This window comes from Arachis hypogaea, chromosome 16, assembly GCF_003086295.3.
Source record: "Arachis hypogaea cultivar Tifrunner chromosome 16, arahy.Tifrunner.gnm2.J5K5, whole genome shotgun sequence".
NCBI lineage: Eukaryota > Viridiplantae > Streptophyta > Magnoliopsida > Fabales > Fabaceae > Arachis > Arachis hypogaea.
The window spans coordinates 120,540,448-120,567,499 of record NC_092051.1 but is presented as its reverse complement, the minus strand read 5'-3'; the positions used below and the strand labels follow the sequence as shown (position 1 = coordinate 120,567,499).

The 27,052-nt window shown below is 29.3% G+C and overlaps 1 protein-coding gene across 2 annotated transcripts; it reads left to right on the top strand.

Annotated features, from left to right (window-relative positions):
- The first annotated feature begins 12,594 nt into the window (after window positions 1-12,594).
- On the top strand, window positions 12,595-19,469 carry LOC112754783 (uncharacterized). Of its 2 annotated transcripts, none has more exons than XM_025802542.3 (8): window positions 12,595-12,938; window positions 13,629-13,860; window positions 14,024-14,181; window positions 14,279-14,421; window positions 16,103-16,264; window positions 17,204-17,286; window positions 17,499-17,569; window positions 18,428-19,469. In XM_025802542.3, exons 1-8 carry the CDS (start codon window positions 12,827-12,829, stop codon window positions 18,682-18,684), a joined length of 1,218 nt encoding a protein of 405 aa, XP_025658327.1. In that variant the 5' UTR covers window positions 12,595-12,826; the 3' UTR covers window positions 18,685-19,469. The 2 variants fall into 2 exon arrangements, with proteins under 2 accessions (XP_025658327.1, XP_025658330.1); XM_025802545.3 differs by having other exon boundaries at window positions 12,706-12,938; window positions 17,517-17,569.
- Window positions 19,470-27,052: the final 7,583 nt, after the last annotated feature.

Sequence of the window (27,052 nt, the reverse complement as noted above, 5' to 3'; positions counted from 1 at the left end):
TTATAAAAAAATAATATCAAATATATTATATCTTCTTAAAAGAATAATATTATATGGACACTAATATTTTAGCTACTATTAACATATACAATTGAATATAAAAATATTACATTGTAGAATATCTCTCCTACTCTTAACACTTATTTGTAATAATTCTTAATCTTTCTCTAGATCTAATATGTCACCTTCTATGTCTCTAACTAATAAAATTTTTAAGATTTTAGTTTCATTTAATTTCAAAACAAAATTGTAATTTTTATATTGTTATTTTTTTCTAATATTTTTAAGAAATTAATTTTTATGTTTTTTAAATTATAAATTTTAGATAAAAAATAAAAATTTTAATAAATAATAAATTATTAATAAATAAAAATAAAAATAAAAATTTCATAAGTTATTTAATTTTTTTAATATATAAAATAATAAAATTTAAATTAATTTAAGTATAATACTAAAATTGTTACGTTGTTATTATATGTAACAATTAAGATAAAAATTTATAAATTTATTTATTTTTTAATTTTATTTAATTTGAAGTAGATATAAAAATTTAAATTTAAATAACTCTTTTTCTCGCATAATTTTAATTGTTAAAATTTTTTTCTTTTAATTTTATATTCAATATCTTAAATCAACTTTTATTCCATTACTTTTTAAAAATTTTTAATTTTTATTTTTATTATTTTTTTATTATTTTCTATACACATATTTATCATTATTTTTTTTTAATTAAGTGAAATAAAGATAGGAAGAGAGTACTACATGTACTCCATAGAATAAAAAAAAAGACAAAATGAATAGAAGTGATGTATAGAATAAAAAAGTAACTGTATAAAGAATAAAAAAATAACTAATAATTACACTTTGGACCAAATTTTAACAGTAAAATAATATTAAACACAATTTATTGATAGAATTAAGATGAAAAGTGAAAATTGGACAACAAACTCTCCTATTTTCTTTATATATTGTTATAGATATTTAATTTACAGTACATTAAATATCTATAACAAAGTGATAGACCAAATTAAAAATTGTGATTAAAATATTTAGTGATAATTAATAACTATCAAGTGAAGAGAAAATGGAAAGAAAAAAAACTAAAAAGAAAAATAATGTAATATCATAATGGCATTGAGACAATAATAAAAATTTAAATAAATAATTTTAAAAAATAATAAAATTAAAACTAATTTTAAAAATTAAATAATAAAATTAAAAGATATATTTTATCAATTAAAATTATGTATAAAAATAACAAATACTTTAAATATAATTTTTTATCTTTGATTTAAATTAATACTGATAAAAATAAATAAAGAAACCTAATAATACTTATAAATAGTTAATTTATAAAAATTATTTCTAAATTTTTATTTTAATTTTTTTACACATAATAACAACGTAATAAAATTTTTTAATATCTTATTTAATTTAAATTTATAAATCTTATGCATTCTAAAAGTTAAATAATTTAAAACAATATTTTTGTTTTTAAATTATTTATTTTTAATGTTTAAATTATTTTATTAAATAACAAAAATATAAAAATTAATTTTTTAAAAATAATAGGAAAGCGGTTGAACACTGTACTGTGTTTTGTTACAACCTAATATAATTTAAGGATTAATCGTTACATACAAGTGTTTTACATTTACAAGCTTTACAAGTTTGAAGAGAACGAAACTTCCTAAACGCGCTGGTTATATTACGTGCCTCTTTAGCAGACTTTTAAATTAATCAAAATCAATTAACGCGTGAATATATAACTTCCATTTTTCAAAAGATTTTGTTTCCTTTTTCGAGTTTCTTGCCAAATTTGTTCGATCTTCTTCGTGCGTTCTCTCTTTGCCTTCGATCTCCTTCGGTTTTTTTCGATTTTAATGATTTCTGAAATCAAGCTTTCAAATTGTTTTGAAGATAATGGAACTTCAAAAATACACCCAAACAATTACAAAAATACACTCAAACCCAATATCAGATGGGAGACAGTATATTTCTTCTTGAAATCTTTTAATGTTTTGCTGGTTAAGAGTGAGGTACATGACAGACACAATCTAGAAAAAAAAAAAACCTAGAAGAACAGTAAAATAGTACACCTTGAATAATGTTTCTTCGTTTTTTCTGGTGATTTTTTATGGACATTTGTATCTTGTCTTCTTAATTTCTTCTACTCTTTGCGAGGAGTTGGAACGTTTCTTCATTTGTTTCGAATGTCGCTGGACGGTTTGCATTTTGATTGAAGAAAAAAAGGAAGAGTGCAGCATAATGAACGTGTTGTGAAAAAACGCAACAGGTGATTAAGGCGCGTGCGTTGGACGCTCAATTCTAAAGAAGTGGTGCGCGTGTTTTTTTTTTTAGATTTGGACCAATCTATATGTAAGCCAAAAAAAATTTGTATGTGTAGTAGGCCTTATAATTTAATATTGCTTCTTCTTGATTACAACCGATTTTGTTAACCGTTTTTGATTCGATAAACCGGTTTGAACTTTTAGAATCATGGTTTAGATGAATCGAGAATTCAAATAAAGAATTTTGATTCAGACGCATTGAAAGATACTTGATTTTTTTGAATTCCATTTTTTCTTTATATTCTGCTCGCGGCACATGGCACTATAGTACTTGTTGAGCCACTCTTCTATTGAATTTAAGAAATTAATTTTATATTTTTATTTTAAAATTATAAATTTAATAATAATTAAAAATAAATTATAAAAAATAAAATATCTTAAATTATTTAACATATAAAATATTAAAATAAACACATTTAAATTAAAAAATAAGATTAAAAAAATATTAATTTATTATTATGTGTAATAAAATTAATATAAAAATTTACTAATATTATTTAAAGATTAGTTATTTATAAATATTATTAAATTTATTTATTTTTTTAATCCTATTTAATTAGAAACAAATTTAAAAATTTATATCCAAAACATTCTTTATCTCTGTCCATAATTCTAATAGATAAAAAATATATATTTCTTCAATTTTATCTTAAACCTCTTTAATTATTTTTAATTTTATTATATTTTTTAAGATTATTAATTTTTATTTTGATTATATTATCTCATCATATTATACACTATTATTTTTTTTTTGTTTTCTTCTTCTATTCATCCCAATCGCAATTAATTATCACTGTACCATTATCCCAAGTCCCAACTCTCATTTTTGTTTATCACTTTGATCTATAACTACTATTGTGTTAACTTTTGAGTTATTAAAGATTTGCTAAAAGAATTTTTTTTTCTTCTTTGATTTAGATATCTAGATATATACCTATTATACAGATCTTTATTATTTTTCATTTGTTAATCAAATTATAAAATTTGTCAACAATTATAAAAAAATATCAAATATATTATATCTTCTTAAAAGAGTTATATTATATGAACACTACTATTTTAGCTACTGTTAACATAAACAATTGAATATAAAAATATTACATTGTTGAATATCTCTTCTACTCTTAACACTTATTTGTAATAATTTTTAATCTTTCTCTAGATCTAATATGTCAACTTCTATGTCTCTAACTAATAAAATTTTTAAGATTTTAGTTTCATTTAATTTCAAAACAAAATTGTAATTTTTATATTGTTATTTTTTTCTAATATTTTTAGGAAATTAATTTTTATGTTTTTTAAATTATAAATTTTAGATAAAAAATAAAATTTTTAATAAATAATAAATTATTAATAAATAAAAATAAAAATTTTATAAATTATTTAATTTTTTTAATGTATAGAATAATGAAATTTAAATTAATTTAAGTATAATACTAAAATTGTTACATTGTTATTATATGTAACAATCAAGATAAAAATTTAAAAATTTATTTATTTTTTCAATCTTATTTAATTTAAAGTAGATATAAAAATTTAAATTTAAAGAACTCTTTTTCTCGCATAAAAGATTATCTGTTTTTCAAATTAGTCCCTAAATTTTTTTTTTAATCAAATTCGTCCTTTAAAAATTTTAAATTAATCATGTTAGTCCTTTCATCACTTTATTTATTGATGGTATCAAAATTTGCTAATGTAACATGTTAAGTGACATTCCAACATACACATATAAGTCTTAATTAACTATTAACATGATTAGTTTATGAAATTAGATCAAATCAACCCCAAATTAAGAAATTCCAATGCCTCGAATTCTCTCCTCAATTAGATTTTGATTTGATCTAAGTTCATAAATTAATCATGTTAATAGTCAATTAAGACTCCTAGATGTATGTTGGGGTGTCACTTAATGTGTTACATTAACAAATTCAGTCTCCCCATACTCAATTAAGAGGTTGCGGATTCGAGTCTCCTATCTTTAAAAAATAAAACAAACAAACAAAGTGATGGAAATACTAATATGACTAATTTAAAATCTTTAAAGCACGAATTTGATTAAAAAAATCTTTTGAGAACCAATTTAAAGAATAAGTAATCTTTCAGGACTTAATTTGACCATTTATTTAACTAAAATTGTTAGATTTTATTTATTAGTTTAGTTGTTTTAATTAGATTTGCTCTTATAAATATATATAGGCCTAATTTGGGTAAACAACTTAATTAAACTCTTTTTGAAAAAATAGTTTAAACAATAAATGACTATATTAGTGCTTGTTTGGGCGTCATTATTTTGATAAAAATGATATTTTTTCAATGAAAAAATATCTTTTTTTTTTTAGTGTGTTTGGCAAATTTTTAGTAGTAAAAGTAAAAGCACTAGACAAATAAAAAAACATATTTTCTGAGAAGTTGTAATTTACATCTTTTTTTAAAAGATCTTTTTCTCTTAAAAAAAGATGTTTTTCATGTAATAAATAAACAAAAAAGTACTTTTATATTGTTATACCCAAACATAATTGATAGATAAAAAGATCTTTTTGCATGAGATACCCAAACATAAAATTACTTTTATTTTTCCATAAGATCTTTTAAAAAACAAATAACTCGAAAAAAGATCTTTTCTTAGAAACTCACACAAACAAGCTCTAAAAGTAACTTATAAATAAATTATTTTGTGTTTGAATTTTTAGTTCTAAAAGTGCTTATTTTATAGAAATGTGATAAAAAATAGTAGTATTATGAGAGAAGTCATTTTTTTTTAACTTCTCTATAAACTCCTAAATAGTTTCTTAGAAAGTCGCAATTTGGTTTTGAAAATTGTACCAGACATTAATACTACTACTTTTCATAAGTCAAAAGTTCAAAAAAATTACTTTTAAAGCTTTTCAAACGGTCCAATAGTGACGAATCTACAAAATTTTGATAGCGGAGGGAATATATATATATAATTAAATAATAATTTTTATAATAAAAATATTATGTGTACATAAAAATTAGTTATTAAATTATTCATTAATTATTATATATTTGTATATAAATATATGTATTATTTAATTTATTTTTAATGTATATTTTTTATTTAAATATATATACATATGGTTATTTTTTATGTACATATAATATGATTAGTTTTTAAAATATCTAATTTATAAATTAAAATACTAAAATAGTAATTTAAATAATAACATATCACTTAAAATTTTATTATTTAGGTTTCGTATTTTAACAAAATTAAATAAATTTTTTTAATAATACAATCAAAATATCTCTCTTTTTATATAGAATAATGCTACACATTCATGTTTTTTTGTTAATCAAGTCCAATTAAGTTAGTCTAAAATAACAAAAATTAGTTATAACTAATATTATTCAAAGTCTTATTGTTTAACTTAATTAAATTTAGTTCATAAAAAGATTTATATATATATATATAAGTAAATACTTATTAAAAATTTATTTTTTATATAATTAAAAACTAATTCTTATTAAAATTTATAATTAAAAAATTCTTTTAATTAATACAGTTGTTACGAAAAAAAAATTAAAACTAATATAAAAAAGACCTAGTACTTTTTTTATTCATAGTTGACAAGTGCTTCTTCGTAATTTATAGAAGGCCTAGTGCTGCATTGTATCAAAGCATGGCACCAGGGTCAGGGTGTTTTGTTCCTTTGCTAGTTAATGTGCTATTTATTATATATATTATATATATACACAATTAAATTATTTTATATTTATTTAATTTAATTTTAGTTTTATACTCATTTTTTTTAATTTATAATTCTTTAGGATTCATGCAATTATTAAAATAAGTATCAAATATTTTAATATTTATATTTACATATTAAAATATTAGTAAAAATATTTATTTTAAATTTTTTAGAGTATTAAATCAAGTAATAGGTTTTCGAAGATTTTGACTTAGGACTAATTAGTAGGACATATAATCATCACCATTAAATTTTACATGATAAATTGATAGAGGGACATAGCGTGTCCACCGTTTACTATTATGGAAGACCAAATTGGTACTTTATTTTTTTTCAAGGGCTAATTAATCCGAAGTTAAAAACTTCAAGGACTAAATTGTCACTTTACTCAACTTTTTACTATTTTATATTTTTTATTTATGTAGGACCGGTTCTACCGATTCAATCAGTAATTTTTTTTCACCAAAGATAGGAGACTCGAACGCGCAACCTCTTAATTGAGTATGGGGAGACTATGCCATTTGAGCTATTACTCATTGGCATTCAATCAGTAATTTAACGGTTGAACTAATAAATTAATAAACCAATAATTTAATCGGTTTGATCACCAGTTCGGTTCTGACAACTATGGCTTCAGCAACTCTTTTCCTATCATAGAAGTTGTAATTTAGCCGTTCTATTAGGAATACATTAGGAATACAGAATTGGTTGTAAAAAATTGAGACAATTCTTACATTAATTTCTAATTTCTATGAGTAAAGGTACACTTTCGTATTATAATATATATTCTTAATGATTTATCATGAATGATCTTAGGATTAAGAAATTTTAAAAATTTTTTAATATATATATATATATATATATATAGATTAATTAGAACAAATATAATTAAAGCGACTAATATAATAATATAAATAACAAATAATAAATAAAATATATGAATTTTGTTCGTTCTTATTTTAGTCAAATATAACAATAGAATCTAATCATTTTGGTTATTTTTAAAGAACATTCTAAAAAAATTATGTTGGTTATTTTCAATTATATTTCGATAAATATTTTTGTAATAAGTGGTACCGTGAATATTTTTTTTCATATACATTTAGATTTATAGATATAAAAAATATATTTTGATGTATTCTAATTCTCTATGTAAATATAAATTATAATTTAAAATATTTTTTACCAATTAAGTATTTGCAGAATAAAATTCATGTTATATCATGATTTTTTAATTTTAACCGTATAGATTTTGAATTTATTAATATACTTATAGAAAAAAAAGTGTAAAATGTATATTTAACTATGAGACTAAAATTATTGTAAAATATTAAAAAAATTTTTTTTGAGTTATTTGAATTAACAGAATTAAGTAAATACTATAATTATTTTGAGAAACATCTATGAAAACCAAATTTTAATATGTATTCATATTACAGTGAATGTGAACAAGCTTCAAATATTAATAAATAGACTTCCTTCCTCTTCAGACTCCAAAACCAAATTGAGAACCAACTTCCATTCACGAAAGAATAGACACGTGACAAAAAATGTATGAACAAAAAAATCTCTAACTCTACAACTTTACATTTGTACTAGTGGAAGTAGGCGAGGGACATTTGTGAATTCATTGTAAAATTTTTTTGTTACATTTTGAATATTATTATACTTGTAAGCTATGAGTACCAAAAACATTTGTTATATAAAAATATAAAAATTCATTGTAAAATTTTATAACCTATTCTATTGGTGGCCTATTATTAGTTTTTTTTGTACTCACATTAATAAGTTTTTTAGGCCCAATACTTTTCCATTATATATAACCCATAACAGCACCTATTATTTATAAAAAAGGTTTAAACTTATCCACTACCTACAAATTATACTAAAAGGGACAGTTAATGGTAAAATTTGTCCCTACCGTTAATACATATAAAAAAATATATAAAAATAGTATGTAAAATTAGAAGATTGAATTTAAATGTTTCATTTGTTGAAATATGAATCGTTAAATGAAACACAATATCTAATGTTCTTGATAATAGGTGTCTATGAATATAATAACTCCCTTTTCATCTATCAATGTGCTGCTTTCATTACAGCAAAGTTTAAAAAATAAAAGCATAAACAACAGTTCATCAAAACTTCTTCCTTTCTAATCCACAGCAGCGAAGGTTTGGGAAGAAATTCACTAATTATCAGCATAAACATTGTACTGGGATGTGATTTTCAGATCTACAAATCTTAGTGAGGGTTCCTTTGATTGAGATTATTTTGTAATTGTTCACTTCCATATCATCAGTGAAGACTGTTTGTCTTCTCCAGTTATAGCCATCGAATGATTTTGGTCCAAGATAAATCTTGTTACAAATTTTGCAATTATCACCTGATAAAAAAATTCGTCACCTATTCATATCATGTATTGAAATCATGCCTTTGATTAGGATCTTCATGTATTTCTTAAACATTATCTATATTGACTCTTCTCAAACCCACATACACTGGGTAACAGATAATGGAAAAAAAATATAAAATGCTACACAACCTGTCTTCAATATAGCTGATGCCTAAATTTTCATAAAATAAGTTTACTCATTATGCAAATTCACTGCTTCATTGAAAATACATTTTTAAAAATTCATTCGGTATCCCCATCCTCCAATTGAAAATTTCCTAAAAAAAGGAGGAAAAAATTTGATATAAATTTTTGTTTTCACTATAAATGTATCCTTTAACTTTATTTAATTTTGGTGCTTAAGCAATATTATAATGCTTTATGTCAGTTTAAATCTTATAATTGTTAGTTTTTCATTATCTAATATAATTGGAGAAATTTATTTTTCTCTATGTATCATATGTGGTGTGTGTATCTCACTCTTCCTTTATTATTTTTTTGAACTGGTATTGACCCTACAGCACTGATAGTTTCCAAGCTTTGTTAATTTGTTTAATAATGTTATAAAAGTGTAAAAATTCTTAAGTTTGTTAATGAATCCTTGAATGAAACATTGAAACATGAATGAGATGTTTTGTATGGAAAGAAAGAGGGATTAAAAGACAGGATAGGGGCAAATGCAACGTGCATGTCTTGGAAAAAGGATATAGGTTATAACTTATAAGTTTATTGTGCACTGCAATCTAGAATTCACTTTTCATCTCTGATTTGGTTGAGACTAGGGAGCATTGTTGTGCTGTTGACAGAGAACATTTCCTCTTTTTCCTTCTTTTCCTATTTTTGTATAGAGGATAGCTCTTCCTTTTCCTAAGATTATAATATCTTTCGTTATTTTATACACGTGAAGCTAACAATACTTTTAGATCCCATTCAGTGTGAACATTTTGGATAATGGCTAATGGACAATGCTCTCCAAAGTTGATCCTCAAACATGGATCTTTTCATGTAATTAATGTTGATCATAATCTAACTAACACCCTTACAAATTCATTTTATTGTGGCTCAGTTAGCAAATCTATATCTTATATCTCGATCTACACCTAATCATCATATCAATTATCTTTAATTTTCAGTTCTCAAACTTAATTAATGTATGATTTATTGACAGAGTTAACAATCGATTTTTCTTTTTAGTGGAGACTGAAACCAATCAAGTTGTCCGTTTTTGTTGCTGAAATCTAAGTAAGTTACTTATATTCTATGATACTCATAAGTAGCTTATATTATATGTGATTTGTTTAAGTGGCATATGACCTTTGATATACAGATGTAGTTGATAATAATGGGTAAAGGATTTTACTTCTATTTTCAGCTCAAAACAAAAATAGATTTGTTTTCACTTTCAAGATGTGAAAATCCTGCTTAAAGTGACACTTCCTCTAGATGATGAATGGTAGTATAAACATAGTTAATATAATAAATTTTTACTACATTTTGCATTAGTGAAGAGCTTAATGCACTTTGGTTTTACTCAAAATTTTAGCTCAAAATCAGAATAGATTCATTTACACTTTTAAGATGTGAAAACTCTGTTTAACGTGACAGTTCCGCTTCAGAATAACTTATATTATACACGTAGTTAATAAAATTAACTTCTACTACACTTTGCATAAGTGAAAAGATTAATGGACTTGGATTTTACTCATAGTTCAAACTCAAAGTCAAAACAGATTCTTTTACACTTTCGAAGATGTGAAAACTCTATTTAAGGTGACACTTCCTCTTGAGGATAAATGATAATATATTATCATTACTTTAATCATTTAAATATACATTTAAGAAATATACCTTGAGTGTTGCTACTGGAATAGAATCATAGCTCTGTCAAAGGCATTATGCATTTTGTGTTATCTGCATATTGACCATGAGAAATATGAACTGCATTCATCTTGTGTTCTAGTTTTGTTGGACTATTCATTCTAAACCTAAAAAATTATGATATGAGATTTATCTTCAGCTAAATATATGCACTTTTCCTATATTGAGGTTCCAATTTATTTACTTAAGTTGTATTGAGTCAATAAAAATATTTTACCCCTGGTGGTTTGTAGTGGAATAAGTTCTTCTGTGTGTATGGTTGAATAATGAGCTCAATACAACTAATCATCATATCACTTATCTTCAACTTTTAGTTCTCGCACTTAATTAATGTATGATATATTGACAGAGTTACAAACCGAATTTTTCTCTTAGTCTCCATTGAAACCAATAAAGTTGTCCGCTCTTGTTCTCAAATCCAAGTAAGTTACTTATATTCTATGATACTCGTAAGTAGCTTATATTGTGTGTGATTTGTTTAAGTGACATAAGACTCTTGATATACATATGCACTTGATAAAATTTACTTCAATTGTTGTATGATCCTAAGATTGTGTTATCATATTAAAACTCAGCTGATCTATAGCTATTATGATTAGTTAGAAATAGTTTGGTTACTGAGCTTTATATATATATATATATTTTGAGAAGTAAAGAAATCTAAGTACCTGATTCTTAAGTTATTTAAGATCTCTTTATGATAATAATAACTGCTCTATTATTTTAACAAATTTATTGTTGATTATTTTATACATGTGTTGTGTAGCCAACAATATTTTTAGGTTCCAGCTAGTGTTAACATTTTGGATATTGGACAATGCTCTCCAAAGGTGATCCTTAATCATGGATCTTTTTTTCATGTAGTTAATACATGATCATAATATGATTAATACCCTTAGAAATTTATTTAATTGTGGCTCAGTTAGCAAATCTATATCTTATATCTCGATCTACAATTAATCATCATATCAATTATCTTCAACTTTCAGTTATCGAAATTAATTAATGTATGATTTATTAACAAACTGAGTTCATAACCGATATTTCTCTTAGTGGAGACTGAAGCCAATCAAGTTGTCCACTTTTGTTGCTCAATTCTAAGTAAGTTACTTATATTCTATGATACTCATTACTAACTTATATTCTATGTGATTTATTTAGGTGGCATAAGACTTTTGATACTCATTACTAACTTATATTCTATGGTTTAAAGCACTGCGCTATAACTATCAAAGGCTCGACCCTTGCTTCTTTAAGATAGGGTAGAATTTGGTCTACTATGTCTCCAAACAACACACAACCAATACTGTTATTTCTGCAAAATAAACACAGAAAAATATTCATTTAGTTAAACACTGATTGCATATCTAATTAAAATAGATAAAAATGTTGTCGGGACTCTTACTCAAGGTCCTCTATCAAAACAGCCAAACGTTTTGTCTCCTTGCCTTTGTTAGTAATCAATTCTCTTGGATCTTCTTTTTCAACAACTTCACCTATCACATCTAAACCATAAAGACAGGTCCAAACAAAATTAAAGTACTCACGGGAATGCAGGTTATTCCTATGTTTATATAGAAATTATTTAGTTTATACATTGCCTATAAGTAATGAATCGTCGAGCTTCTCAGCTGCCAGCAGCTCAGGGATTGGCTTAAAGAAAAATACCTCTAGAGAAAAATTTGGATGAGATACCAGAATCACAGTGGTTATCTGTGAAAAATTTATAGTCCATCTATTCGTGATTGTCCTGATTTTTTCTTTCTTATCCACCACAATGAAGTTAGACATGACGTACATGTTAAACTCCAATATGTTGCCTCTCCACTTCTTCACCAATGGCTTTGGGATTGAAGCTTGGATTCTACCACCTTAGAAATTAGAAAAATTACATGTCAGTTACGAATACAAAAAAAAAAAAAAAAAGCAAGAAGAGAATCACTCAAGCAAATCCAAAAAAGGTTTCACAAACTTGCCTTCATATCTTGAAAAAGTATCTTCATATCATTGACTTCGTTTTTGTTGAACTTGTTCAAAACTTCCCATAAGTGCATAACATAAACTTTGAAGGTCCATTGGAGTTTTCTTAAATTAACATCCATTAACATATCACATATTTCTGTCATGTTTTTGCGGATATGGATCAAAAGTCACTCATTTTTTTAGGATATAATACTACTAAAAAGCTTTAGCGAAGAAAATTGTTCATAAACATGAACTAAACCCCCTTTTATAGGTCTCTTTAAAATTTGAAGATCAGGGAACATTTTTTTACGGATAAGTTTATCCTAATCTTAATTTTTTTCCAAACAGCTTTACTTTTCAGCTTACACATGGCATGCAATGGAAGATAACACTTGTCGAATGCTGGCGGCTCCACTTGTCAAACAAAGAACTATATATTAAAGTTCAAGCCTAGAGAGTGTTCTCCAATATTAGTATTATTATTGCAGAATTTGCATTCGTCTGATTCATTGCATTTGGCCATCAAAATGAGGTGGTTCTTCTTCTCCCCCGCGGTCGCCGCCGCTGCTATCTTACTTCTCTTCCTCATCTGCCCCTCTTTCGTCGCCCGGGATCGTCAGAATCCTCCTCCACTCCCAGGTGCCAAAAATAGATATTTTCTCCTCTTCCTCCTTCCACTCCCACTACCTCATTTATTACTGTTTCGTTGATTCTCTCGCTTCTCAATATCAATTATCTCTAGGTTTGCTTCCCCCTTTTCAATTTCTGCTGCAAAGTGCAAGCGCCCAGTTCATATCTTACTTTCACTTTACCTCTTGGAATCGATTGCTAACTCCACAAGGAATTCCTAATAGCTCATTGCCTCATTCGGCCTGTAGGTGTGTCACGGGGTTCCTATTTGCTTTGCTTTTGTTTTAGTTGTAGGGAAGTGCAGTTTGAAGTTAGTTATGTGGTGGTGAGTCCTTGGATATGATCATTGTTGTATCGTGTTGTTTATTCAGATCTTATTGGTGTCCCTATGTCGAATAATTTTTGCACATGATGGTAGATGGATTTCAAAAGCTTTGTCTTTTATGTTTATTTTGACCTTCATGAAGCTTGTCATGGTTGATGGGTAGTTTCAGTATTGTGCTGTTATGTTGGATGAACAGAAACAATACATGTATAGTCACTTCTTTCTGTCTTTCTCTCTTATTTATTTATTTAATGATTATTTTGTTTTTGTTCTTTCGTTCAATTTTCTTTTGTATATTGTTAATTGTTTTGTTCTTATATTTTCCATTCCTCTTCAATGCATATTGTAAAAAATCTAAAACATTACAACTGCAGGAGTTAGCATTGAAAGGCCGGTGTTACAGGTCACCCCTAGCCCCCTTTCTGGTCATTCAGCTACTTATGATGTTGGTGTTCAAAACACTTTAAGATGTGCGCGTGTTCCAGTTTATGGCATCTCAAGATTTAATCTTCTGAGCTATGCTAGTTCATTCCATATTTCTGTGGCTCACTCGGCTGCAATCTCAGAGAAGTTACATAGCCAAACTCATGTTTGTCTACATAGGTGGTAAGTGTATAACTTTCAATGTACATAGTATGTTTATATTTATTTTTCGTCAATGCATTCCTCCTTGTTGGTGCATTCCTGGAATAGAAACACTATCATGGACATGGTTTCAACTTTTTGTAAAAATCTATGAAGATTGCCTTTTCTTATTAATAATGGATAGGGACATTTCACTTGGATTGTGTGAGTGCCAAAAGGATGAATGGGAGAGTGTGCAGAAGGGGATCTGGAGTGCTGTTATGTCACCCTACGAAACTAGATATGTTGATGTCAGGATCAATGGTCAAATACCAGCTTCTGTTACAATTGCTCTTGAAGAAGGTATGCCCCATCCATCTCATAAAACCACCTTTTTTGTTTTAATGTTATTTTCTGATGGTGCTCATGTATTTATACATGTTATTAAATCTTGTTGCAGATCTTCAGGATTGGTCTCTTACTAGTCTTGTACTTGGATTGGCATTGCTGTTCGCTCCAATTATTACCAGTCGGGTTCCATTTTGCCACAGCAGTTCATTGGTTACAGTGATCTTTCTTGTCATTGTAATTCAACTATTTGAGGTGCATAAAGTTCCATCCTAAAACATATGGATGTTCCATTTTACCATAGCAGTTCATTTGTTATGGATCTCTAACGAGTATCTAAGGAAAGTAGAGAACTATACTTTAAAAGCTAGTTATTAAGGGAAAAAACCACTCTATTTGAATACATACACTGTTTTGGGAGACCTGACATCCATGGCGACTTCACTCGATCGCCATTGACCCACTGATAGCCATTTGGCCATAGGCTATCAATTCGGTATTCACCTTAATCCAACTTATAGGTAGCCCTTTCCGTGGAGCCAAGGCTACGGACTATTAGTATTCAATATTCACCTTAATCCAATCTCTAGGTAGCACTTTATATGGTGCCGACAAGCAAGGCTCAGAAAGTAGGAAACCACACTATAAAAGCTAGCTATTAGAGGGAAAAACTGCTCTTTAAATACATCAACAAGCATCCCATATTACACGATATAGGACTTTGGGCACCTCATAATACCCAAGTCTCTAACGAGCCAGCCGCACACATTAGCCTTCACCATTGAAAGGTGGAAATTCCACCTTCCGATTCAGATCCATGATTTTGATTAAGAATAGAGTGAATACCCCACTCGACCCCTGACAATTACCTCGAAAAGACAACGAGGCCCCCAAGAAAAAAAACACCCAATCCGGCCCCTGATATTTTTTTTGGACTGATTAGCCCCTGTGCAAAAAAAAAAAAACATTGACTTTTTTGGGCATAGGGGCCTCGTTGTCCTTTCGAAGTAATTGTCAGGGGTCGGGTTGGGTTTTTTCTTGTTAAGGGCCTCGTTGTCTTTCGAGGTAATTGTTAGGGGTTATTTTGGGTTTTTATGGTCCCCTGGGACGATCTTCCCACCGGTATTCCTTGGTAGCGTCGGATCTCATTAGATCCCAAGTAATTTTATATTTTTTGAAAAATCAAGCATTTTGCAATTTTTAAACCTTGAAAATAAATAAATTATGTTATCAATAAGGCTTAATTTTTTGTTCCTCGCTAATTTTTATTAGCTTTTGGCTCTCCTTTTTTTCCACCTCAAATGTGATGAATTTGTTCCCTAACACAACTATGGAAAATGATGATGTGACTAACAAATTATTGTGTATCCTACATGGTTGCCACGTTATTTGATTACCTCCTCTACCCTTTCTTCAAATGCTCAACCCTTTTCCCCTCCTGATCTTAGCCATACTCTTCCAACCAACCTACCGATTCTACTCTTGCCTTCTTCGTTGGACAGTTGACCCACAAGGTCAGTTTGATGGCATTGGCATTATGCAGCAACAATAGATGAAAGTGGGTTAGGAAGGTGACTCCATGCTGCATGACACCTACAGAATGTTGACCATATTGCTTGACTATGAGACATTTTATCAACTCTTTCCTCATCCTGTACGGCTTGGCTTAGGTTGTCTGTGTTAGGTTTCTATTAGTATATGTTCTAGTTTTTATTAGTATGTGCTAGTTAGGAGTACTTAGTTAGTTACACTTGGTTATTGATTAGTGTAAATAGAGGTGATAGGCTGGATGACAGTGTGTCCCTTGTCTATTCATTTGAGTAATTGGAAGTGTTAGGAGAGTTGATAGGTCTCTTTAATATCCTCACTAGTCACTACAATTGTAATTCATCTGTGATCACCACTTTCTGATTCCACTTCCAATTGTCTATTACAGGTTGCTATTTTTGTAATCCTGAGCATCATCTTGGCTGGTGCTTTAGTTTACTCAGTTGTTAGTAGGTTTGTTTTTTCAGAACAAGATGGTACTATCGCTGCTGGGGTTGCTCGGTTTGTCAAGTGGGAAATGCGCATCATAGGATACACCTTTATTTTTCAGGTTCGCATTTTTGTCATTAGAGTTTAGATATAATGGAGTACTCTATAGCCTTATCAAAATTCACCCTGTCTTATCTGAGAAGTTTTGCTAGGTTGTGTAAATTATTGTTGATGTTGCATGACAATTTCGACATGAACAAATTTTTTACACGGAAATATCTAACTTGTTAATGTTTCTTTACTAAAAATATTACCATGCTGTACAACTTGAAAAATTCCCTGTTTTGATTATTTATTTAATTAGTTGAAGTTTGTGTCAGCACTTGCCGCATATTGGCTTTCAGTTTGTTAAAATATTAGTTTTATTATTATATTTTAATGTTTTAATATTTTGTTTATTTAACCGGAGTGATTAGTTATTTAACTGAATGCTTTGAAGTTTTCTTTTGCCTTTTGACTAATTTATTTTACATTATTTTACCAATTTATGTAATTATTTTTCCATTATAATATTTGTTTTGAATTTTCCACATAAATATTTTTAAGTAGTATATGGAATCTAAATGTTCAATATATGAAAAATCCAATTTTTGTAATTGTTCACTATATTGATTAGATGGGAAATAATAAAAATTACAGAATACTTTAAACATAGGCAAAATAAAAAGATAAAATGAAAATATAAATTGACTACAAAAAATAAAAAACAAAAAATTCTGCTGCCTGACCATTTATGTATGATGCATGCAATTAGTTTAGAAATGTTGGTCATTTTCCTATTTGGATTTAGCTAAAAAGTGCCCTAAGGACATTGATTAAGAGGATGAAAGTAGAAATTTTTTATTTCTTTCAATGCATTTTAATACATAGAAAACTTAAAATAGTTACATTTTACTTGAATTTTCTATGTAAACTTTTTAATTTGGTATCCTTATAGAACTTGTTAGCAAGAATGTTTTGGTATATTCTGAATTCACTCTTTTTTTCTTTTTTTGGTCAGAGCACTATTGATCCTCCTTTAGCAAAAGGAACCTTGGCCTCTTTTGCAGTTGTTTATATGTTTGTTAAGTGTCTTAGTGTATGGTAAGTTTGACTTCTCTTTTGTTTATTATTATTATTAAGATAAATGATTTTTATTGGATACCACTGCTATATTTTCTTCAATCGTGGTTGCTACTGCACTCCAAAGAGGTTTTCATATCTTTTTCTCTTGGTCTTTTTGGTTTCTACTTATTATTTATTTATTGGTCTTGATGTAAAAGATATTTCCTGCATCCTTCTCCACTTGTTAACAGGCCATTCATTTCAAGCAGGAATGAAGGTTCAGTGAATGGTAGAACAGCTGATACTGATGAATTCACGAGAGGTATTGTTTACTAAGCAGGAAAAGATTTCTTCCCGTTGAGAAAAATCCAACTTGTTTGTTCAAAGCTAACTTGCTCATAAGATACCTTGAACAATTAAGTCTTTTATATGTATGCGAGCATATGCCGGAAAGAAAATGGTTAAATTTCTTATGGATTATTATGGTTAATGTTGAAGAGGGAAAGAAAATGATTAAATTTGTCAAAAGTTCAGTAATAATTGTACGAAAATCACTAAATTAAAATTGAGAACTATGATGAGTTGCTTCTGCATGTTTTTTCATGTTATTATTGTCATACGAGGGATGTTTTTATGAATTGCAGTATTGCACTTTCTGTTCTTTTGATTCTTGGCACGTTTATTCTATCCTCCTCTATGGTGGAAGAAATTCACACTCCACATCACTTTACAACCACTCACTTATCTCATTCATGTTTTTAGTTATATTTTCTTGCTTTTTCTCTTAAATATTTGTGGCAATAAATAATTGAGGGAAGAATTACTCTTCCTCGTTATATTCTTCATCCATGGTGTATATAATAAGTTTCCATACACATGAACATGCTTTGCATTGTTGAGTCTATGTGCTTTTGTTGCATTTAATTTTATTTCCTTGCTCTCGTTGGGCTTAAGCCTTTCTTTCACTTGTCGAGAGGAAAAAAAGAGGAAAGAAAAAGGATGCACATGCTTTGTATGGTTCTCTAATAAACTCTGGGGAAGTCTCCAAAGTATTGATTTTCAGTCAGATCATCAGATGTTTATTCTATCGCTTGAAACCTGTAAATCTTCTGGAATGTTGTGATAGATTGTTTGATCCATTGTCTGTTTCATGTCGTGTCTTCACCTTCTATGCAAATAGGGTATTTCTCAACCTATCACAACCTGGGAAACCGAGAGATGTTCATAGAGAATCAGTGGGTTGAGTTGACTCGAAGATGCACTGAGCAAGCCTTAGCAGACTTGATGGCATCTCCGGCTTTCATTGCCTGGTTGACTGAGAATACAGGCCGGATACGAGTTGATCCACATGAACCAGCCGAGAATGTTAGCAGGCTAGGAGCATTAAGGAACGTACTTCCATGGCCATGGCCTTTTCAAGAAGATTCAGAAATCTAAGTATGAGAAAAATGAATACTCTGATTGGAGAAGTTAAAAGATTGTGAGAGAGTTGGTCTGGATCATTAACTGCTGATGTGCCTGATGGATGGTAAAATTTGAATGGGATGCTTGTCGTTTATCCGGCATGGCCTTACACTTGATGTCCATCACTTCCTTGAATATGGGTTCACAGATTGAGGTGGTTCTTGGTCTTTTGTGGTTAGTGTATAGGTTCTTGTTCTGATTTGCATTTGCATAGGTCATCATTTTGGGCTGAATAATGTTGTGTTCATTATGAGTTGCTCAGTTTTGTTTTATCGTTGGTTATGTTGGTCTGGTTTTGGTTGAGATTCTTCTGTACAAAGTGATCAGACCACCCACACAGCAGCCTATGTTTTCCACTGCCACATTGTTCACGACTTGGTCAACGTCTATCGTCCAACACATGCATTGTTATAGTTTTCTGCTTATGCATCTGCACCACATAACGCTGATGAGATGATGGAACTGTCTGGGAAAAGGCTGGGTTTTGAAGGAAGGGGAATAGCAGTGAGAATGTGTTTCTGGGGTTAGGGGATGTATACATTATTACTGTTGTCTTAACAGTTTCTCTGCCTCATGTAGCTGCACCTTGGAATTGGAGAGCTAAAGAAATGAATAGAATGATAAAGTGGAGGTGGAAGGATACCACACATGTCAATATATGTAGTACATATTGTAATTGTGTAAGCTGTCTTTGTGATACATGGATAAGATTATATATTTTTCTCTATTTATTAATTGAATAAATAATCTTTTTTGTGTGTGGGTGTTTTTAGTATAATACTTTTGAGATAACTACCAAATTATTACCTCAAATTTTAGTGTTAGACAAAAATAATCTTAAAAGATGTAAATGTTAAAGTAGTCTTTAAAAAGTTTAAAAATTTGACAAAAGTGACAAAATGTCGATCAGAACTTGTTTGGGTAAGTTTTTTTAAAAAATATCTTTTTTTAATAATATTTTTTTAACAAATTTTTTATAAAAATAAAAATAATTTTATATTTAAATATTTTATTTAAAAATACTTATTTAAGAGATATTGTTTGAATATAAAAATATTAAAATATTTTTATAATAATAAAATCACTTAAAAGAATATTCAATCATAAAAGAGTTTATTAATAATAATAAAAAAAAATTAATTATACTAATTCATTTAATTTGATAATTAATTTCTTATATTGTCTCTTATTTTTTTTATTATTCATTTGTTGACCTATTACTTATAATAGTACCATAATTTTTATTGATGTGTAATGGAACAGTGTTTTTAAATTTTTGTAAAATACTTATGTCATTAGAATTCATCATTCTTATAAAATTATAAAATGTAAAACATACAAGAATGATATCACGTTGGGTTTAAAATTTAGTTCTTAATGGCATATTTTATAGTATCTTCTATCTAAAAGTTCTTTCAATTACTATCCTTAAACTTGAATGACAATACTTGAATTTTTCAAAAGTTTGGTGCTAGTCTGAATTATAGAATATGATATTTTGTATGACAATAAGGTCTTAAAAATTCTTTTAATGTTGGATAACTAGTATCAATTGAGTAATATTTATCTGAAATACATTAAAATATATACAAAAATCAAGTCACATATTAGCATGAAAATTAATGTACCTCAAAATAAACTTAAATGATACAACTAACTTTTTCGTAGATGGAAAAACTTTAGCTTTTTTGTTCAAACAACCTCCATAAAAAAATTTGTATTATGTGCAAAGTCTTCCCAACCAACCATACATAAATGTAAAACACATTTAAATTACACACAGCCATTATATCTGTATAGTATTTCCTTTCCTACCAATAAATCGCACGTACTCATCTTGATGAACATGAATTGGTATATGCGTGCCATCTATAGCTCCAATACAATATTTGAAATATGGCTAATATCTATCATTGTCTATAACATATTTAAGTGTGTTTTTCAAAATTAGGGTCAATAGGTCTAATTATATTTTTTGACAATTTCTTCACACATGATAGGACATGATGAAATTGACGAAATATGATTTCACCTGAATGTTGAAATCGCTCCTACAATATTCTATAAGACGTTCCTTGTTCAAGCATGAATAAGAATGTTGTTACCATCTCTTTTCTATTTACACCTCGTGTGGATTTCAAACCATAATTGAGAATCAAGTCATTGCATAAACGACTAAACACTGATTTTACATTTTAAATTATTCAAAAAAGTGTATTTCATTCCTTTCCTTTAATTCTAATAGTCATTGATATTCTGATAATTTTGAAATCCTTTTCTCTTGTTTGTGGGTGTATCGCAAGTAGTAATTAGCAACTCTACAAATAACCAATATAGCAGCTGACTCATAACATTGTCACTAAATTAAAGCTCAACAATAATGATAATAAGGATTCATCTATGGTTTTGAAAATGGATTGGAAGTTTTGGTTAAAGAAAAATGAGTTTGGTTTGATTAGTTTTATCAAAAGAGATATGTCTTGAGTACTTTTAAAGATTTTAGAGTAATTAAAGTAATGGATTTGAGGATAAATGCTTTTGGGGTTTTCAATTTGTATGGCCTTGAACCTTGTTCAAAAAGGGTTTTAAAGCTTAGAATGGTTTTGAATTTGGTTTGGAAATTTCGGTTTAAATGATTTGGTTTTGATTTAAATGATTTGGTTTTTGTTTAAATGAGTTGGTTTTGGTTTAAATGAGTTAGTTCTAGTTTAAATTTTATTTTGATTGATTCAAATTAAGAAGCTACGATTTTAAGGATTTTTAATGCATTAAGAAAATGAGATTGGTTGTTCTCCCCTAAAGTCTTGAGACTCTGCCATGGAGTTTTATTAATAACTTCTGATTTAAAGTGATTGATTTAAGAATAAGTGATTTTTGAGTCTTTTGAAGGAGGTTTAACATTGAACTAGTTTAGATTGAAGTTGTTTTGAATGTTTTGAAAAATGTTACAAAAGTGGTATTTGTTTTAAAGGAAGATGATTTGAGAAAAAGGGGATTCTTGGTGTGAAATGAATTAAATGTATTTTGTTATTTGAAAGTGAATGGACCAAGAATGATTTTTGAACCGGAATAAAGATGAGTATAAAGACTTATGGTTCGATTTTGTTTATGAATTGAGTTGAGTATGAATTTGAGTTTGATTGAGATTGAAGAGTGTGTCAGGCACTATATCCCAAGAGTGTACATGGACACTATATCCCAATTGTATATGTCAGAAATGCGACCCCAGTGAGATGGTGGAAGGAGAGAATCCCCTTCTTTGTTCCTCCTGAAAATGTAAGATCGCCTCCAGAGACACGGTGGAAGGTTAGGATCCCGTTCCTAATTCTTCCTGGATAAGTATGACAACTCGAAGAAGGTCTGTTTGGTTAATCCCGCTTGTTTGTGGTTCTCTCTGGTTGTAAGGGTAGCCGAGCACGCATCCCAGATAGCGCTGCCTTTGGTGAGAGGTGCAAGGGCAGGCACTACCCTTTTTAGACCGGCTTGATGAAGTTGAAATTATTATATTCCTTACGGAGATGCACGATAGAAAGCCAATGTCTGGGTTAGCTACTGGATGTGTCGGGTTATGACAGTTTAACCGACACGTGAGCTCATGGCCATTAGGAAAGGAATGCATCATATGCATCTGTGTGACATTGTTTTGGTGTGCATATTGTATTTGGTTTGCCTACATGAATAATTCTATTTAACTGCTAATTGCTATACTTGATATAATTGCTCGTGTTTGTGTTTGAATTTCATTACTTGTGATCGTGCCTGGTTGGTTGGATTGTGGTGAATTGGGTGTTGATTGAGTTGCTTGGGCCGGAGGCCGTGATTGATTATGTCATGGGCGGGAGGCCGTAATTGGTTTGTGTTTGAGTTTTAACAGAGTATGAAAAAGCTAGTTCAGCATATACTTAATGAACCTATGCTTGGAACAGGTTGGTCATTCATACTGTCTAGGTAACTTTTAAGATTTTTATAAGAAAAATATGAGTTTTGGATTTTGGATAATTAATTGATGGTTTTTGAAAAGGTTTTGGATTTTTGGATGTTAAACCGTTGGTTTTCAGAAAGATTCATAAGACGAGTGATGATCACTGCAGTTGAAACCAGTTTTCTTTCAAATATCTTATTATCACAATTTCGGAACTCCTATGGTGAAACCGTGTGGTTAAGTTCTCACCCCCTACAACCTTGTCTTTTCAGGAAACGGACGAAGAAGCTCATGAATAGTTTATTGCATTTTTGCTTATATGATATTGTTGTATTAGCTTATTTATTATTTTTTTCTCACCTTTAATATTATATTTTTGTAAAGAGGGATAGGAGTCGTGATTGTAGTGTTTAATGTTTATAAGTTGTTATATAGGGAACTATGGTTCTTACTATATATATAAAGTGTTGTAATTAGTTTGCATGTATGTATATACGTTTTTAAGAATAAGTATTTCCGATTTTTCAAAACAAAAGTTTATAAGGATTCGAGATTAAAATTGCTCATATTTTAATTATTAAGTATATGATAGTCGTCATAATATCCTAGCTATCAGAATGATATAGCCAGAAGCGTGATATTCTGGTAATAAGGGTGTTACACTTTATCCACATCACTGCACATCCTCTCCCTGCCCCCACGTCTACTTCCGCCACTACCATAATCAATCTCCAATTCTCCAATGCATCAACCAAAATGAGTAAAATATTAACCTAATAATCACCTCTAAATCAACTAAAAAATCCCCAAATAGCAATGAACAAAGGAACAAAACAAAATCTCAAAATCTGATTTCACAATAATCAAATAATAGATGATCAAATCTAATTCAATAATCAAATAGGGACAAAACACAATAAATTCTAATAATAAAGAGTAGTGTGAGATGTTGTGAAATTAGACATCCATAATTGCAGGCTATGGAGAAACCAAGAACAGATCTTGACCCAGAATTTTAATAGAGAACAATGAACAATTCAAAGATGATGATGAAAAATAATAAAACAAAGGGAGAAATACCTGATAAGAAAGAAAAAAAGGTTGTTTTAGAATAGAAAATGAAAAAGGTGTGGGTTTTCGAGAATTTAATTTCAATAAAGTTTATTCTATAATTTTCTCAAAAGAATATAGGTAGATGATGAAACACGAGGTGACAACGAAGAATGACGATAGCGTCTGATGATTAGAGAGAGGCGACGATGAGTCACGAGGCGAGCCTGCCGATGAAGTGGAGGTCCTTTTGTAGGATCGACCATGGCGACGACAGATAAAGTGAAAGTCCTTTTGTAGTGGTTGTGGTTGGCCGTAGGAGAGAGAGAAAAAGGTCATAGCAGCTGCAATGGAAGAAACAAAAGAAATGGTATTGGCAGCGAAACTTGTCCACTTTGAAAATATTGGTGTCAATATTAGGTTGTTGATAGAAACTATTGCAATAGTAATATGATGGGGTAGTAATAAACTGATAAGTGGAGAGAGAGAGAGAGAGTAGTAGAAATTTTATAATAAGTTAACAGTTGACTAAATAAATTAACTATTGATCAAACGTTTAGGTTATTTTATCAAATGGAATATATTTCTTGGGAGTCATTTTATCATAAACAAATGTTAAAGTCTATTTTTTCAAAACTGAATCCTTTGGATGTCAAAATGGCTATTTACTCTATAATTAAAAAAAAAAGAAGCCAAAGTCCACTGACTCTAAGACTTGAATCTATATCATTATACACTAGATAGGCGTGGTTTCATCTCCGAGCTGGAGAGCTCCCCGCATCCCACGCCGGTTCCAGTCCCAGGTGGAGGCTCTCCTCCATGGTGGCACCTCCTCCACCTGGCCCCTTTCTTTCAGGGATGCATGTGCTCCTCTGACAGTAGTCGTCAGCCATCCCTTTCAGCTTCTCTCTCATGCAACCTCGCATCCTTTTCACCGAATCACTGAGGCAACCTTCCTTCTTGATGGATCTGTTTGAATAGGTAACGATTTCTTTGAACCCTAGGAGCTTTTCTTTCTTCTCCAAATTTTGTTTCATCTGCCGTACGAAACTCTATCTACGAGCTGTGTTCTCCTGGGAGTTTGTTCGTCGCCGTTCATCCGGGTTATTGATTTCCCAATTTTCCGCTCAGATTCAAGATCTCAGATCAATCAATCAGGTGCATCCAAACCTATTTTCCTCTTCATCCTTTTTCTTTTTCCTTCATTGTGTCAATCTTTGTGATGAATTTTGGCATCTGTTCCATGATTGACCCAGGTTTTATTGTCTATGATTTGTGAAATCCCTAATTGTGCGAATTCTGATCATTTTTGGTATCTGTTCTATGGTTAAGCGACATTTTATTCTCTAGGGTTTGTGAAATTTCTAATCTTGCAAATTATGATCGTTTTGGGTATCTGTTCAATGTTTAACGCACATGTTATTGTGTAGGGTTTGTGAAATTTCTAATTTGCAAATTGTGTTTGTGACTTGGTTTTTTTCTGGGTTCATGTTCTTGGTTACATTTTTTGGGATTTACTGTTAAGCTTCATTTTGAACTCATTATCAGATCTCCTTTTGTTACCTGTTGAATTGTTTATTTCATGTGTGTTGTATTTTTCATGAATATATTTTTAATTTTTTAAACTGTTTTCTGTATTCAGAAACATGTTCTGTTATCTATGTTTGATGTAATATTCGCATGAAAAGGTGGTCTCGATACATAATAAGGTTGTGCTGTATATTCTTCATTGGAAATTCGAAATTTGGGAATCATTATCAAGGTATGAGGTTTCAATCTCATCCCTTTCATGAATGTTGATGTCATTGAGAGATTTTTTCTCATGTTTGTCTATACTTTTTTTTCCCACTCATCTTCTGTTTTCAATGTATCCTTACCTAACACATTTACCAACTCTCATTGTGATGAGTAGAATCATTGTTTGGGGTAGTTGATTACTGCCTTCCCTATGGTCTTATGGCGTGTAGGTGCACTGTAGTAAGTATGGTCTCATATCTCAATTTCTGGTCCCTATTTCTTGATTTCTTGAAAGATTCACTTGTTTTTCCTATTTTTGTGTTGGTTCAGGTTTTGCTCTTATGATTAGTTGTCTCTATGCAATTGAATGGAGATGAGAATGTGGGAATACCTATCAAGGTATGGGCTTTCTATCTAACCTATTTGGTGAGTATTGATGTGATTGATATGAATTGATTCATAGCATCTTCCTCATTGAATGAAAGATTTTTTTTCAACTCAATTGCATTCTCAGTTTTTTTTTTGTTATTTATGTAAAAATTATTTTGTATTTCACCTCTTGAAAAGACATGGGAGTCTTTTCCTGAATTTGAGATGTTATTCACAAAGGAAGTGGCTTTGTTAAAATAAGATGGCATCACTCCACTATTTGTGTTACTAGGTCTGCCGCAAAGTTTAACTAATTTTCACAATTTTTTCCATTCTTAGTTTCTATTGATAATTAGAGAAAAAAATTATGGCATCACTCCACTATTTGTGTTTCTGGTTGCATGTGGGTTGTGTGGATGATTATGAAGGAATCGGTTTTGTACCTAATCTATTTTATCAGTGGTAATGTGATTCACAAAAATTGATGTATAGCCTGTTGTTTATTTATTTAATTTTTAAGTTCAACTGAATTGGATTACATTTTTCTGTTGATTATGTTAAATTTGTTTTATATTTCAGCTGTTGGATGGACATACACCTCCTTGGCCTCAAGTTAAGAGGTTCATTGAGAAAAGAATGGCCTTGTGCCAGTAAAATGGCTTCATGGTGTTCTTTGTCTAACAAGCACATGTCTTTAGCCAAAGAAAAAACTATCCAGCAGCTGGTCTTCCCATGAAAATGTGTTCTTCACACATAATAAGGTTGTGCTATATATTCTTTATTGGAAATTGAAAATTTTGGAATCATTATCAAGGTATGAGGTTTCAGTCTCATCCTTTTCATGAATGTTGATGTGATTGATAGATTTTTATTCATGTTTGTGTATACTTTTGTTCCCATTTATCTGTTGTTTCGAATGTATCCCTAACTAACACATTTACCAACTCTGATTGTCATCACTAGAATCATTGTTTGGGGTAGTTGGTGACTGCCTTCTCTGTGGTCTAATGACATGTAGCTGCACTGTAGTAGGTGTGGTGTGATATCTGAATTTTTGGTCCCTATTTTTTTATTTCTCCAAAGGTTCACTTCTTTTTCCTGTTTTTGTGTTGGTTCAGCTTTTGCTGCTATGATTAATTGTCTATGTGCCATTGAATGGAAATGAGAATGTGGGAATGCCTATCAAGGTATGGGCTTTCTATCTAACCTATTTGGTGAGTGGTGATGTGATTGATATGAATTGATTCATAGCTTCTTCCTCAT

What these genes read in the sequence shown, in the direction of transcription:
- LOC112754783 (XM_025802542.3), top strand. Translation starts at nt 12,827, where the DNA reads ATGAGGTGGTTCTTCTTCTCCCCCGCGGTCGCCGCCGCTGCTATCTTA. An exon ending in CATGTTTGTCTACATAGGTG is followed by an intron (nt 13,861 to 14,023) that starts GTAAGTGTATAA and finishes AATAATGGATAG; the next exon opens with GGACATTTCACTTGGATTGT. An exon ending in GTTAAGTGTCTTAGTGTATG is followed by an intron (nt 17,287 to 17,498) that starts GTAAGTTTGACT and finishes ACTTGTTAACAG; the next exon opens with GCCATTCATTTCAAGCAGGA.